The 17,351-nt window shown below is 42.2% G+C and overlaps 1 protein-coding gene across 3 annotated transcripts in view; it reads right to left on the reverse strand.

The window, feature by feature from the left end:
* cacna2d2a (calcium channel, voltage-dependent, alpha 2/delta subunit 2a) overlaps window positions 1-17,351 on the reverse strand; it is a 180,854-nt gene that overhangs the window by 21,777 nt on the left and 141,726 nt on the right. For all 3 annotated transcript variants that reach the window (XM_079579516.1, XM_079579515.1, XM_079579514.1), the window contains 6 exons: window positions 15,842-15,892; window positions 13,786-13,885; window positions 10,300-10,461; window positions 8,157-8,267; window positions 6,124-6,202; window positions 2,231-2,280 (listed from right to left, as the gene is read on the reverse strand). In XM_079579516.1, coding sequence (XP_079435642.1) covers window positions 2,231-2,280; window positions 6,124-6,202; window positions 8,157-8,267; window positions 10,300-10,461; window positions 13,786-13,885; window positions 15,842-15,892 — 553 coding nt within the window. The remainder of the gene's footprint in view (window positions 1-2,230; window positions 2,281-6,123; window positions 6,203-8,156; window positions 8,268-10,299; window positions 10,462-13,785; window positions 13,886-15,841; window positions 15,893-17,351) is intronic.

Raw genomic sequence — 17,351 nt, forward strand, 5'->3', positions numbered from 1 at the left:
AACCCCCATTATTCAACTAAAAACAGAGGAACATATTTATGGGGAAACTGCATATTATTGACATGTAATTCTCATTGGCAACATTATGGAGTGAGTGACCCTTTGACATTTGCATTTGCACTGATCACATGCAATTCAATGTAAGAGACGTTTTGAGTTGTTAATATTCCATAATATATTAACCCTTAAAAGGAAATTGCTTGAATTTTACAGGAGAGAACCACTGACTTGGTGTGGCTTAGTGTGGATTGCATCAGATATTTAATGTCCAATAATGATTTCTTAGACCATTCTTTTTTCATCTACAATGAGCTCTAAATTATTATGCAAATAACATTTTTCTAAGATTTTCTGAATTGTCAACTCAAATGAGAGTCAGCATAATTTTCAAATCTCTAACTGGTAGTGGATCATTTAAATGTGGTGGTAAATGTGAAAACAGTATTTTTTTCAAAAATAAATATAGTAAAAACCTCAAAATCTACTGTTCCAAATTATTATGCAACTCATTGTTTCAATACATTTTAAAGCTTGTAATTAACTGAAAATGGTCATTTGTTGAATTTGTAGCATCAGGAGGTCATATTCACTGAAATCAAAAGCTATTTCAATCAAAAAAATATCAACAGGTCAAGTTATATTTTACCATAGGAGCCCTTGTGTGAAGCAGCTTCGAAATTCTTAAATCCATTAAAATTGTGAGTTTTTGGACAGTTTCTGCTTGGATTTCTTTGCAGGATGTTAGAATATCCAAACTGCAGTATAATCACAGATGTCCCGTATAACCTTTTGTACGTCCACATTTCTTTATTCCTGCCTAACGAATGGAAAGCCTTGTCTAAGCCCAGTCGTTCCCAGTGTGGGGGGTTTTGACCATTTGTTTTTCATGGGTAGAGCAGCAAGGTGCTGACAGGCGTAACCTATTCTATTATTAGCTCAATAAAAGTCCAGTTTAACGCGCCACAGGGAGATATTCCATCAGGACGATGACAGCCAGACCTTTTCACGGGCTGCACAGAAAATTTTCTGCCCAACCTGAACGATCCAGGCAATGTAAAAAGCTCTGAAATATATGTGGTGAAAGAAGAGCTAGTTCAATAGGTACATCAGTTCTAATCGAATCGAAATGCAAATGCCTAAGCACATGATGTAAATGGTAAAACTGCTTGAGACCTACCTAGCACTTACTGTACTTGTTTTAGGCTGATGGAGAGAAACTGGAGCCCCTAATACACTACAACCACTAGTCGTACTACCACTATAACCCACAACACTCAAAAAGTTTTACCTTACAATAATTATTCATTCTTCACACAATCAACCTGTCATTTGGTCTGTGGAGAGGGAGAGCGCCCCTGCCCCTTTCTGTATCTATGACATTTTCTATCTAGACAAAAGACAATATGGGCAAAAGCAAAAAGAATTAAACGCTATTCTTTTCCTTACACCAAGAGGCTCAAAATCATTTTGTTCATTAACCAACATTTGTACCCAGGCGAACGTGCTTACTCCCAAATAAAGCTGCTCTCTGAACACCACAAAGCCAAGCATCACTTCTCCCCGTCCTCCTTTTTTTCATGTGAATAACATTACACTCGTCTGCGCCCCATCTGCTAGTTACATGTTCCTCGCCGATCCGGGAAAAAAAAAAAAAAAAAAAACTCAAGTGAGCTCCATCGAAAGGCAGCGTGTACTCTTAAATAACATAAGGTTTTGATATGTCTTCTTGGCTTCGCACAAAATGCTGCACTCTCCCACCTTCAGAAAACCTATTAGAGTAAGTGGCAGTTCTTAGAATATAAATATGCCCGAGTTAATGGAACAGCTGACAGTCTATTGGAAAGCCTGATCGCTCGCTTGCTCGCTCGCTCACCCTGAGAAGGAGGGGGAGAAGAGAGGGGGGGGGGGGTAAGGTGCGCTACCAACCCCCCACCGTCGCAACCAGTCGATTTAAGGTTATCCCAAGGGCCCCGGCTTGCACACAGCACCAGGCTGAGCACGAGGGGTGGGATGTACTGTAGCTGCGAGGTATAGGTGACCAGCCATGTCCACGAATATCTTTTATCATCGCTGTTAAATTGTAATCTTATCATCAACGAGCAAGCTATCTAAAGTAATTATCGTCAAAACAAACATGAAAAGAAGCGGCCCGGCTCGCTGTTTGACGGGGCAATTTCGAAGGAATTGTTCAGAGGATTTCAACGCCTTGAAGACAATCTATAAATCTTACCTGCGTGTTTATTCTGATGGCGCCAATCGATGGGATTTCAAAGTAGTAACCTGGAAAGACAGACGGTCGGTCAGACATAACTCATTTTACAAAAAGTTTACAGTTTCAGTCTCTTCTTGAGCGACGATTTTGCAATAATGGGGGATCCAAATGTGTTCCAGTGTCCTTAGCTGTAGCATCTGTAAAAGCATCTCTGTATAGGTAAACATTTTCAAATAAAGATATGACCTTGGTTGAAATTTTTTAAAAGTCCCTGTTAGGATGTGGTGACCTTTTTTTCTTTTTCTTTTTTACTACCACATTCTTCAAGGCGAGAATATTTAAACATCCGCCCCTGTGGTCTCATAAAAATGTACAGTAACTGCTTATCATCTATTTTAGGTATCTCACATTGAATATCTTATTTGTTCTTATTGCAACATGCACCTGTTAAAGTTCATATCCCCCCTCTCCTCGCTCCGTCACTCTTTCTCCATATGCCCTCCCTCCCTCGCTCCCTCCCTCCCTCTTCCCGTCTTCCCTCCCTCTCTCCGAGCTGCAGGATGTAAATGCGGAGCTCATTGCTGATGCAGAGCCGTGGGCGCTGCCGCCGCCGCTGATTAGGAATGGAGGAGAGCGAACGACTGGGTCAATAACCACGCTGCTCCACAAGTTATTAAAGCCGTAAGTGTTTATACAAAGAGCCTCGAAATGGAGCCGGCGTCCCCAGAATGTTAAAAGGCAGCCATGACTCTCATTATTTTGACACATTATGAACTTTGTCACGGCAGGTTCGTGTTGCCTTCACTGTGCGGCCGATCTGCGCAGACAATGACATCGTGCAGATATTACGGAGCTAATGATAACCGGCGCGGGCAGGTTACAGCTATCTGTTTTGTTTTTGCCTAAAGCCATAGTTGTAATTTGCTCCGAGGCTTTTGGATGTGAGCCTGAGCGGTGACGTATGCACAGAGGGTGTAAACAAAAATAGGTGAATTAAACATGAATGAATACAATAACGTTTTGATAGGCCATTTATTCATAACATGCTAATTTATATTTAGTTTTCTATGTTTAAAACTAATCTGTGTGTTAGATGTTGATGCAGTTCACAATCGCTTATTTGAAAAAGAGGCCGACCCATATGGGTTTTTCTAAGGCCGAGGCTGATTTTTGGGGATTTTTAATGGTCGATGCCGATATTCTCGGTCTCGGTTTTGGCAGATTTTTCAAATGTCTGGTCTATAATCCTGTAAAAACATTTCTTTTCCAGCTTTGATTAGCTGCCGTTGGCAATAGCATGGGGCAGTTAGGATTAGCACACTGTTGCTAGCTGCAGAATTTTGCGCGGCGATAAAAAATACAATTGCTGAGGTTAAAACTCAGCGCTTAAAGGAACAGGCCAGCGTTTTTCCATACTGAGATATGTTCTTGCCTGAGCTTAGACGAGTTGATGCGTACCTGTCTGGTCTTTGTGTGCGTGCGCTCAGTCACGCAAAAAGACCAAAGATGCTGTTAGCATTTAGCCTCTCCTCCTCTCCTCTATGTGGGCAAATGGGTGTGAAGTTAGAGCTCTTCCACATTTTCTCGTTTTAAATACGGTTACGTGACACGATCTAAGTATAGTTAAACAAAATGTAACATTTTCTCAGCGGATAAAAATAGGTATTATATTGTAAGGCATAATAAATAATACCTTAGGAGCACGTCGACTTTACTGCTCGAACGTCGAAGTGATCCTAAGGCGTTATTAAGCCTTACAATATGGTTTCCCTTTTTATCCGCTTAGAATATCGACATGTTTTGATGATTTTGGGATTATACTTGGATTGTGTAATTACTCACGGAACTGTATTTAAATAGGGAAAATGTGGAAGAGCTTGGTCGCTTCTAACTTCACCTCCGTTTGGCCCCATAGGGAGAGGAGGAGAGGCTAAATGCTAACAACATTTTACTTTTTGCGTGACTGAGCGCACGCGTAAAGACCAGACAGGTACGCATCAACTCGTCTAAGCTCAGGTAAGAACATGTCTCAGTATGCAAAAATGGCCTTTTCTTTTAAATTTGCTTCAAAATGACATGCAGCATGTCCATACTGACTGAGGTTTAGTGAAACTAACTGTCATTTAGTCATTCTTGTAGCGAAACCAATTTTCGTCACGATGTTTCTCTGTTCCCCTGAGGTCTAGGGAGTTGTGGGAGGACTTGTTTTAAAGCCTCTTACCAATGCAAAAAAACAGGAAGTGTCACTTTTGGTCCGGGAGTTTTTTGTATCGGTGTTAGTGATGCGCGGGTCAGGGTTTTTTTCAACCCGCGGGTCCCGCATTTGGAGCAGGTTCTAACCCGACCCGGCCCGCCCCGCAACGTTGTTCTATTTTTACAGCCCGCCCCGCCCCGCCCCGCACCCGCAACCATTAAAAATTACGCGTTACAACTATGATCCGTATGAACAGCACCGGCGTGTCAGCCCCGCTGGGCAAGAGGGAGAAAGGAAGAGAGCAGAGGTCGGCCTAACGTGAAGTCACACACAGTCGCACATACGGTGGAAAATAGGAAACATGAGCTCCACAAAAGCGTTCTCTGGATCACAAGCTGCAAAACGCTGCTTGTTTTATGAAAATCCGACGTATATTTACGCTAAAAACCTGCTGTAAAGTCGACGGAATAAGTTGTGAATGAATTCAATGAATGCGCGTACGGAGGCATAGAGTGCCCGCGACCGGCATTTTTTGACCCGCCCCAACCCGCCCCGCGATCGAAGGAGAATTTCACGACCCGACCCGACCCGAACCGCGGGCAGACCGCGGGGCCCGCGGTGGAACCCGCAACCCGCGCATCACTAATCGGTGTAGATCGGCCGATAGCTAATATTCTAAAATCCCCAAATATCGGCTCGATATATTGGCCGGATATCTCTGCCAGCCAATATATATGTCGACCTCTAATTTGTAACGCATCACTCAAATGTACAAGTTTGTGCAGTATGTTACACATGTTCTTTTGGGCAGAATTTCTTCAGTTTGTAGAGAATTACCGGTACTGTCCACAAAACTGAATGTTTCTTGATCAAATCTTGCTGCTCAAAGTTGTTTTTTCCTTGTGTGACATTTAGATTTGTTGTGGTTGAAAAGATATTTGTTCAAACTTATCCCATAGCGACGTGGAAGCCTAAGGTAAGGCGATGCAACAAGTCATGGGAATCACTGTGAGGTTGCTTTATCCCTAGCATGGGCTAGCTGCGCCCACCCTTACATGACAGCCTGTATCTCGTATGGCCTGGTTGTCAGCCCTTATTCGTGTTCGACCATATAAATGCTTGTATGTCAGGGCTAGGGCCAGTGGATGTGTCAAGCAGCTGGTTGTGTTTGACGGCGATACCAAAAGGGTAATAAGGAAAGAAGATACTAGAAGACAGCTCCATTGAGACCCATATGTCAACACTATTGTCTCAGGCTGGCACAGGGTTTAGTAGTATGCAAATCAGTACAGTGGTGAACATGCTGGCACAGAGGCGTAATCCGGGACTTGCCCCACAAGACAGGGAAATGGCACTGTAATCGCCACCAGACAATGTCTTTGAACTAACAACAAGTTCTGTGGAGACACTTAGCTCCACTGGCAACAACATAAACAGCAGGCCTCTAGATGTGATGTTGAACATACAACATAGGGCCTTCAAAGGGGGGGATAAACTATACTTATCCCTTTGACCAAACTGTTGCTTGATAAAAGGGGTGGAGGATATTTTACAAGCTAGCCATACATCAATACGTGAGTGTGTGTGTGTCATTGGGCCTTGAGTTTTTGACAGCAATCACCTCTTGATCAAGGTTAAAAGATAATGTATTTAACCAAACCTGCCCAGTTACAAACACCCTCTCTATTTTTGACAACAGCCTGTAGGTTACGCTTGCCTTTGTTGGCGCAGGCGATCCACTGCAGCGGTGTGACGTCATAGTTGTGCTGCCCGACGGAGAAGGTGAAGACTCTGACCTGTGAGAGAAGAGACGCACAGGGGAAGGAGAGACAAGGAGGACAGAGGAGATTAATCATCAAACAATGTAATGTCCCAAAAGAAACTGACAAATAACCTCTTCAGACTGTGTGTAAGAGCTTACATCTCGTATTCTAATGGTGCTTAAAAAGGCCTTGACATTAGAGGTGAACTTTTATGTATTGTTGACAATTCTACCACGGCAAATTCACTCGCTTTCACTTCAGTGGCAAACAATTTGTATAGTGGCTGGGGATTTTGTAAGCGTAATCACATAAATAGTCAATATACAATACATATTGTATGGGATTATAGTTATCAAACAGACCCTTTATAAATAAATGTGTCAACATTGTGTTGTGTTTGGTGGACTGGGCTTAGCTAGAGGAAAACACGAGCCCTAGAGGCCACTGTAGTCTACGGTATTGACAAACATGTTTAAAGCAGAACTAAGTAACTTATGCCCCTAGAGGCCATAAGCGCCACTGCAGGTGTCGTAGCATGCTTCGTTTTTTTACTCATTAATTGTCCGTGAGAGTAAATACTACGCTGGCAGAAAAGTAGAGAGGGATATTGTACATTGTGCCACAACCCATCTACACAATGGAGATCATTTTGTACACTCAAACTTGGCTGTAAACACTGTTTAAGTGATGCTAGGCCACAGTTAGCTTAGCCCGTTAGCCTGTTAGCCTCTTCTTCGTGATTCCATTAGTGTGTATTGTGCCTCCAGCTCGATGCAGGGAAAGTTGCAAGTGTGTTTTTCTGGCCAGAGACACCAGGGGGAGATGAAAGACCCCCCAATCATCCCATAAACACTTTACCACCCTTACCCCCAGAGGGAATACAGAGGGATTTATTAAGGTAAAGAAGTTGCTTAGTGCTGCTTTAATTTTTCGTTTTTTGGAAATGAATGATACTGAAACAAGTGGTTCAGTTCTGAGTATGTACAGTCATTTATGATTATGACAGCTTGTTACTTAACTATCAGTTTCAGAATGGAGCAGGCGGCTCTCAACCACATGTATAGGTGAGGATGGGACACATTGATGACCTGATCGGAGGGTTGAAACTAAAAGTCCCGTTTAAGGTCTTTATATTATATTATTAATATATTATATTATTATATTTCACTGTCATTGTTGAGCTGGATTGGTAATATCATGATAAGCGAGTTAACCCAAGTATTTAACAAATGTACAATGTATAGCAGACTGGTTCATGTCCCAGCAACAAATGTAGTTCAAATATAAACTATTTGTCATACACTCACTGTTGCTTAAAATGAGAATAACAACATTTCCCTGTGATTGTTGTGAATTATATCTTAAATGGATCCGTTTTTGGCAGGAAATCGCCCGCTGTGCGCTATTATACAGTATGTCTGCATTTACTGAAATGAACCAACATTTCAGTGAAGATACAAGTTATCATCTATCCTTGTCCAAACCCAGTCTTCAGACTTGCTTGAATAAGTGATAGTGTATTTAACAAGTAAATAAAAGCAACATAAGTATACTTTGATTGTAGCAAAGTAAATATCGTGATCTAGGGCGGCACAGCAAGAAGGTCCCGGGTTCAGTCCACGGCTGGACAGGGTCTTTCTGTGTGGAGTTTGCATGTTCCTCGGGGTACCAAAACCCACTGAAAACATGTGATTGAATGTGTGTGTGAGTGAAGTATTGGTCAGAGGGTCCGTTAGCGCAGAGCAGACGTGTGCAGTGCTTCTGTCAGTCTACCCCTGGGGAAACTGGAGTTATATACGTAGCGTACCACTACCGTGTTTGGAGTGAATGAAGAACAAATTTGCACTAACTAAAAACAAGATCAAGGATTAAAACTACTCTATTGGTGAAATATTAGACTATACTCTTAGACAGGCACTGAGTTGTCCTCCTGCCCCCGGCTGTGACTGGGCCAACACACATGACTGGTTTGTGGAGAGATGCTCACGGTTTTGTTGGGCCAGTTGTACTTCTCAAAGATCTCCTGCGCGCGGTCCTCCCCACCGTCTGTAAACATCATTATCATCTTATTGCAGTTGGCCCTGGGGGCACTGGTCTCCTGTGGGATATGAGAAGAGAAACGCATCAGAAGTGAAGGGAACAGTAGTGCAAAAGGTTAAAGCAAATACAATAAAGGAGAGGGACTGTTTCATGGACAAAGGTAAACACATTTACACTGGTGTTTTACCATATAATTAGTGTTGAAATAGTACTTTTCAGTTTTATTCCAACAGCGTGCATCAGCTTTGGTAAAAAGAAAATATTTAAAAGCAGTCAGCAGTTAACAATTTTTTTCCCCATAGAAAACTAATAACATATGTAGTACAACAACATCCCTACATCTACTGCTGTTTGTTCTTTATCGTTGCATGATTCAATTACTGAAAAGAATCAGCGTCCTCATTCCTCTTATTCCAAACGTGGGCTTAGCTTTCACATTCGCTGCACGGCATTAGCACATCCATCTTCATAAAGATAACATCTCCTCAATTGCATATTTTTATTGTGTCACTTTTGTCGCAGATCACGGATTGCAATTAAAGGGACTTTTCAATTCAATCCTCATTCCTCAGTCGGAGAGGGGGGACAGGGATGAGGGGATGGCTGGGAGACAGAGAGAGAGAGAGAGATGGGGCGGTGGTGCTGGGTGATAGCAGCTTTTTGGCTTGGCGCCTGGGAGCTCACAGGAGGAATATAAAGTGTCCATGGCTGATCTCCACTGGGTTAGCTCATCAATCATCCCATCAAGGTCCATTAGGGTGCAGGCAGTCGAAAATACACGCGCACAGCATACGGCCGGGACCGAGAGAGAGGGACTGAGGCAGCACCTGTGAGGCGCACGTGCACTGGCCGTATGCTGCTGCTAAAGCTATAGACAGCACTGACATTGTAACAGCCATATTCATTTCAAACACAAAACAGAGCTCTGGGGGCCTCACTACTGTCCTTTGATTAACTACATTAGCTTTTCAATCTGACAACTGTAGGGTGCAATATTTGATCACTTCTGTCTCAAAACTGTCATCACAATCACCTTTAAACATAACACTCAAATATTATTCAGTATTAAATATTCATTAAAGAATATATGGGAAGGACCCCAGGAAGACTGATAAATGCCTCCCTGATAAATGCTCATGTGTCCCCAGAGGTCCCCGAACCCCTGGTTGGGAAATGTTGAAATGAAGTCACATCAAAGAGTGCATTGAAAAAAATCTTCCTAAAAAATATCCAATGCATGAATATTGGAAAAGTTAGCAAAACTTGAAAATGTACAAAATGCACACTATGCACACGACTGGGGGTGCATGAGAATGTTGATATATTAACCTCTTAACTCCCACCTGAACCGAGCACATTTTCTCCAGTTTGGCTTTACCCCCCAAAAAAGCGGCAAAATAGCAACAAAAACGAGACAAGTGTGAAGAAAAAGTGACACAAATGTGGCAAAAAAAATTACAAAAATGTGACGAAAAAGCAATTAAAAGAAAAGCGGCAACAACGCGGCAACAACACAAGCAAAAAGATCAGTTTAGATCAGTCTTGCGGGTCTTTCAAATGAGGCGTTACACTGGCCTACAGGCTGTAACGTTTTAGATTTGGGTAAAGCTGAACTGGAGAAAATGCACTTAAGAGGTTAACTGTTAAACTAATGTAAGAATCCCATGGATTTCAGAGCACGTTTGTAGAGTTCTAAACTACAGGGTTGGCAGATGTTACACAAAGTGATGTCAATAAAGAACGATTATTTAGTTTTACATTACCGACATAAAGGCAATTGATTTGCAAATTAGGATCATTCAACTTTGATTCAGTTGATAAACGATTGGCCCTTATAACAGTATAATATTAGTGAAACTAGAAGTAATAATATTAATACACAATGAGTAGTAATAGCATTTGTTAGCGATGCAGTGGTAGAAACATCAGAAAATGAGCATTAGGAGGGGCATCCTACGTAAGTCCCGATGCCAAATTCATATGCAAACCGTGGCTAGCAAGAGGCCGCACAAACCCCAAAATGAAAGTCAAGCAATAAGCCAGACACAGACTTCAGACAGCCTGCATTTGAGTGAATCGAAAAGGCTTACATTGAGGAGCTGCTCGAAGGCGAACGTAAAGCCAGACTTGTAATCTGTGGTCCCTTTGGCCTGCATGTGCATCACAGCCTCTTTGAAGATCTTCTTGTTGCGAATGTTGGCCTGGACCAGGGTCTTGAAGCAGGGAACCACCGCGTCGGCCTTTTCATTGAACTAGAAGAGAGAGAGAGGAAGAATCTTACGTTTGTATTTGTTGCCTTTTGCTGTTGAAAGAGGGAGAGACAGAGAAAAGAAAAGGAGGTTTGCCCAAACTAGAAATTCAACCTGCGCCAGTCTTAGAGGGAACACCAACTTCTCGGACTATAATGTTGTAGTTAACAAAAGACAATATCAGTACCATACAAAAAATGACTACATGCATGTGATAAGTATATGCTAAGTTTTCTTACAGGGCATGGGGCTCTGTGGAAAAAATACAAAAGGCAATAAATATGTATATACTAAAATCCTTAAAACATGAATCATCAGTAAATTAAACGATAAGAGTGAAAGTGTGAAAAAACGAAAGACTAGAGCCGCACAATGCTCTCGCTGTACTGTTGGGGAGAGGAATAAAAATTGGTGAGCATTACAGTTTTTTTTTGTTTGTTTGATCCAGGACACTGGTTTGGAGCTGTGTTTGTGTGTTGGGGCCCGTCTCACACAAGCAACAAGTTAAAATATGGTAAATGATTGTTCTTTTGTTTGTTTTTGTAACCTCTCTCTCAAATGTATGCATTTTGCTTCATTGAAATGCCCGCTACATCTCTTTAAGCGACTGTCTCTCTGCATTACACATAAAGTTGGTGATGTGGGTCGGCTGCAGGCGTGGGCGTGTGCAGATGTTCCCGCTCTGCTCCTCTCAGTCTGGCACTAAACACCACTAATTACAACTTTCCCCACAAAGAACAGGTGCACCTGAACGCACCACGACAAACTAGGTAGAGCCAGCCAAGCTAATATTACCTGTCGCATCCCATCGACCGAATTAGCCTAAAAAACAGCGTGTGCTTGCAGCTATGCGCGTTGTGTGCTGGGGGAAAAAAAGCCAATCTCTGAGTGAGAGTGAGTGTGTGGGTTTCAGTATGAGCAGCAGTCTTTCTAATGACAGGTTTAGATTTCATTCTTTAAGGTCAGGGCATAATTTTCTGACATTTTCATTATGGCGCGATATAAAACAAAACTTGTCTCGTGTTGACATTTCTCATTTGCTGGTGATGTGCAATTTTTTGAATGCCAGAAAGATCAAAGATTTTCAAAACAAAGTAATCCATATTCATTTGATGTGAAAGGCTTATTCTGACCCGCTTTATTCTACATTCTGTGATGATTTTATTTCTACATTGATTAATTACACATCAGGAATAAACAAATGGATACCAATAATAACCTCTTTTTAATCCTGACACAATACATAATGGATCAGAGTAAAACATTATTTAAATGTGTAAAATGCTGCTTTATTGAGGCAGCCTGTAATGTGTGTGGATAAGTATGAGTACAAATGAGTATAAATAAATCCCTTAAAGGTGCACTAAGCAACTTTTTTTTGCGACAAAAGAAAAGTTGATATTAGTGTGTAGTATATGACCCAGCGGCTGTTTGAGTGGTTACCATGGCGCCTTTACTTTCCGTCACATTGGTCTGGTGAGAGGGTCCGTCGGCAGTGAAAACCTTCCAAACAAGTGATCCTGGAGCGTCCTCGAGACCACTGTGATGGAAAGTAAAGGCGCCATGGTAACCACTTAAACAGCCACTGGGTCACTACAAAGCCAAATACACACATATATCTTTTTTTTTTTTGCATTAAAAAGTTGCATAATGCAGCTTTAAAGGACTGCGAATGAAAATTATTTTTACCTTTGATCCCCCGTCTGAACCGAGGGCAGTGTTTTACAGTTCGGCTTTACCCAAATCTAAAAGCTTCTCGACTGAAGAGCAACAGTGTAATGCCTCACCTGAAAGCTAAGACCGCGAAAGAGATCGTAACTTTTCGGCACGTCGTCACTGCGCTTTTGCCGTGTTTTCGTCGTTTGACACTTTTTTGTTTCGTCTTTGTTTCATTTCATCACTTCTTTTCATTGCGTGCATTCATCACGTTTTTGTGGCTCTTTTGCTGTTTTTTGACGCTCTTTTCTTGCTATCCCAGCACTTTTCTGGTACATTTTCATCCCATTTTTGACACTATTTTGTCCTCATTTTATTTTGATGCTTCTTTTAAGCTTTACGATTTGGGTAAAGCCAAACTGCTTGGTTCAGGCGGGGGGTTAAGACGTTAAAGAGGATAGAGTTTGGTACGATTGGTCAGTTGGAAAAAAACATCAAATTTGGCTGAAATTCATGAGAAGAGCTCTGGATCCACAGGCTGTGAAAGAAAATGAACGTGTAATGCAGAAGATTAATTATGATTATTCATGTTGTCATAAAGATAACATGAATAGCAACAAAACTTGAGTGAGGATTAACAACTAATCATCTTCCACAATTGAAGTCTTGCTGTTGAATGTTTGTCGAATCTCCGCTGTTAGTAACACAAAAATGCATCACATTTGAGTGGAAATCAGATGCATTCCCACCCAGATTACCAAGCTAATTTTTTTCTTTTTTTTTTTACTCCTAGCACCGGGATTTAGCAACATACAGCGGCTAAAAGCAGCGGATTAAGACGGATTAGTGAAGGAGGTCCCCAGACAGTTCCACCATTACATTTACCAATCATGTGCATTTGTACGTGTTTATCTGCACCGCTGTTTGGGCTAATGCTAATATTACCCTAAACAGTGCAGCTAATAGGAGTCGGGTAATCAGCGGAGGGAAAGAGACGCGCATTCCCATATGGACACAGCAAACACGCAGTAATGGGGGAAATGCAGTGTTGCCGTCGCAAGCAAACAACTGGGAGCTGCTACGTGCTGCGCAATCTGCTAAGCCCCAGTGTGATTACCACCTGCTTTAGCAATACAAGGGGGGAAAATAAATAACTGCAATGCATCAACAGAGGTGGAAAGACGAGCACTCGTGTATGGTGGAAGACTCAACAGGCTATTCTGTCATTGTGCACAAGGGCAAGACGCTTCACTCACCTATTTGAGTAAGAATATGTCAGTGCATTTGAGCCAGAATGGGTTCCTTAATGTAATAGCGGAGTAGAAAAGGGCAGTGTGTGACCAACCATCATTTCAAATAAAGTAAGAGAGTTGTATGAAATCAATTTAAAACACAGCTAATGTACAGTTATGTAAAACAATTGAACAAATTAGGCACAACACTGGGCTGGGCCAAATATAGTGGATAAATATGAGAACAGGAATAACTTGATTTTATGCAGCATGGCTTAAATCTATTCAAGTAAACTGCAGCAGAAGAGTTCATTTGCCAAACAGCATAAGTGCCATTTGATAACATTAACAAAATCAGCTTAACACAATATTTGGGGCGTTTGTAAAATGTCACCGCCTCTGTGTATTTAATATGTGAAGCAGAAGCAGTTGGACCTACCCTGGCCACGTTGACATAATCGTCATCTGACAAAGTGTCCAACATCTCGTTGACGGAGGTTTTCATCAGTTTCAGAGTGAGGCCACTGACACTGCCGCTCCTAAGGGGAACAAACAGGTTTATCACAGGGATCATTAACCTTTTACTAAAGCAGCTTATGTTGAATTATGCATCACAGGAAAATAACGGCTTCAGGTCAGATTAGATTACAATTTAGGCCACTGGCTGTTTTTGGGGTACAAAATGTGGACAGCAAAACACAATATGAAAGCTGTGGATAGGCCACAAACACTGTCAGTCTATGAGCTTTAAACCTTTAAATAATATATGTGATGTATCATTAAAAAAGACAACAACACTGAAAACAAAACACAATGTGGGTTGTACGGTTTCAAATTAGGGATGCTCTGCTTATACAGTTTCCTTAATTCCTTAATTTCCTTTAAATTGTATTTAATAGTTGCTGATTGACTGCTACTGCGTCAACACTTTTGTACATTATACAGTGGTGGTCGAAGTCCTTTAAGATTTTATTTATTGAATAAAAGTACAGATACTGCTAGTCAAATATTACTCCAATAAAAGTAAGTGGCCAAAATTTGAGTTCTGCTAAGACATTCTATAGGGTTTGACAGTATTCTCATTTACAGAGTACTTAAACAGGCATTTGATCTCTGAATTGTGTAATAATCCATCCATCCATTTCTTCTGCTTTATCCGGGGCCGGGTCGCGGGGGCAGCAGTCTCAGCAGAGATGCCCAGATCTGAGGTGACGGGTCAGACGAAGAGCAGTTCCAAAGGCTCATATGGACAGTATTATATCAAGGACCGAGACTTCGCCTGGCATGGCGCAGCCGGGGCCCCACCCTGGAGCCAGACCTGGGGTTGGGGCCCGAACGCGAGTGTCTGGTGGCCAGGCCTCTGCCCATGGGGCCAGGCCGGGCTCAGCCCGAAGGGACGACGTGGGCCTGCCCTCCTGTGGACCCACAACCCACAGAGGGATCCGTAGGGGTCGGGTGCGGAGACGACTGGGTGGCAGTCAGAGGCAGGTGCCTCGACGACCTGTTCTGCATGCGCAGCTTCTGGTGTAATAATATTCCCTAAAATCATCTTAAGGGCCAGAGGTTCTATGGTGGGGGGGCCGGTTCTGGCCCCCGGGCCTGACACTGCCTACTCCTGCCCTATGACAACGTGATGGGGACAGACCTTGAGTCAATGGCATTGACTGAGCATGTGCACTTCACCACCTATTCTTCTGGAGTGTGCATTTTAAAGCAGAACTGAGTAACTCATGCCCCTAGAGGCCATAAGCGCCACTGCAGGTGTCGTAGCATGTTGCAGTTTTTTACTCATTAATTGTCCGTGAGAGTAAATACTACGCTGACAGAAAAGACAAAGAGAGAGGGGGATGTTGTACATCCAATTACACAATGGAGATCATTGTTTCACTCAAATTTGGCTGTGAATACTGTTTAAGTGGCACTAGCCCCCAGTTAGCTTTGCCCGTTAGCCTGTTAGCTTCTTCTTTGTGATTCCATTCGTGTGTATTGTGCCTCTGACCCAGTGCAGGAAAGCTGCAATTGTGGTTTTCTGGAAAGAGACACCAGGGGGAGATGAAAGGCCTCCCCCCAATCATCACTATTTTTTACTTTAGACCCTTTACAGAAATGTAGTGGAGAGACAGACAGAGTGACAGACTCTGACATCATATGAACAAAACTTGAACAAAACCAGAAAATAAGTCCATAAAAGGATAGTGTGACTTGGTGATTATCTGATTAATTAGGAGCACCTCGCTTTCATGCCAGAAGCTTCACTTTTTTGTGCAGTGCTTATTGAAGGTCAAAGCTTTCGATGTTGCACAGGATTTTAAAACACATAGAAATATAGAGAGGATTCATAAAGTCCTTGAATAATTCATCATCAATCAAGCAGCCCTGCATTAAAAGGAAAGTGCTATGCAATATCTAGTAATGCAATAGCAAACTTTGGTCAAGTTCAGGTTTTGCTCACACCAACAGGTGGCACTAGCATCCTTTGAGGGAAAGATACTCACACGTCCACAATGATGACCATGTCCTTCGGAGACGACGCTCCCTGGATGTACCTAGAGACAATCAGACAAAAACAACAGCGTTAATAAATGTGCCTTTTTACTTGAATCTATCGACTGCATAGGAACACACATGTGGTTACAAAGAGCCTTCCCAACATACTCCAGTTCGTCAGACTGAGCCCACTTAAGCTCAGCGATGGCTTATACGCTTAGAAGAGTTAATAAGTTGTGCTGTATACTTCAGTGTGGCTGCGGCTTCGTTGCATACGCTCAGCTGTGGCGCGTAACAATGGCTACTCTCGATAACAAGTGCATAAGCCACACTAAGTGCCGGTTTGGAGTCGCAGTATATAATAGGACATAATGGGCAAGTGGTGTGTGCCGAGCCACCCGCGTCACCCAAGACAAAGCAACAAGTAAACACAGCCAATGGCATTAAAAAGATGATTATATTGTAAGAGGGAAAATTAAATTACATAGACACTTTTGGCTGGATCAGAAAAAGCTAATTGTAAACCTCATAACCCCCGCCTCAATCAAGCGCGCTTTCTCCAGTTCAGCTTTACCCAAATCTAAAAGGTCACACAGCCTGCAGGCCAGTGTAACACCTCATTGAGCTCATCCAGACGCATCTTTTTCCTTGCATTGTCACTTTTTTGGGATATTTTTCTCCATAGCTTATTTGTTTTGCGCTTACGTCATATTTTTCCCCCACATTTTCATCCATTTTTGTCACTTTATTGTTGCTCTTTTAAGGATTTTCATCTTTGTTTGGTCTCATTTTTGTTGCAATTTTGATGCTTTTATTCGAGAAGCTTTTAGATTTGGGTACAGCCAAACTGGAGAAAATGTGCTCGGTTCAGGTGGGGGTTAGGAGGTTAAACAGTACTATTTAATTAGCACTAGTCTATGGCTAAAATAACTTCTATGACTGCCGGCTTGTTTATTTTGTAAAGTCGGGGAGAAAAGTATTGTATTTCCTGTATGATACTGCATGAGCATTACTGTGGTTTGCAGCCATGTGTGTTGTTTTTGAGTGTCTTGTAGGCACTTCTAAACAATACACATTAATCAGGTCAAAAGCTAGTACTTTATGGCAATGGTTGGCCACGCTGACCAAAGTGCAAAGAGATCAAAACAATAGACTGAAAATGCATATAAATAAAACAATTTCAAATACACAAATGTAGCAACAGGCAGAACCAGCTCTATCTGATCGTTGTTATTTACCAGTAAGTAACTACAATCTAGCTATAAACCTCCAAAGGCTACCAAAATCCAAAGAAGAGCTTTAAAAACTGGTTCAGAGGAGGCCAGCCTTATGTGTAAAGGCAGCTATACCACTTTGGTGCTGCCGCTGCCAAAGTCTGATCACATCTAAGCTTCCAGCTGGTCTTTGGGACAGTGAGATGGTCAGGAAACCGTGAAGGAGAGCTTAGAGAGGTTGTGCTACAGCAGACATGTTTACAATACCTGGCATTCTGTAAGTAAGCACAGTTTTCCACTTGTT

The sequence above is a fragment of the Gobius niger genome, assembly GCF_951799975.1.
Source record: "Gobius niger genome assembly, chromosome: 20".
Lineage (NCBI taxonomy): Eukaryota > Metazoa > Chordata > Actinopteri > Gobiiformes > Gobiidae > Gobius > Gobius niger.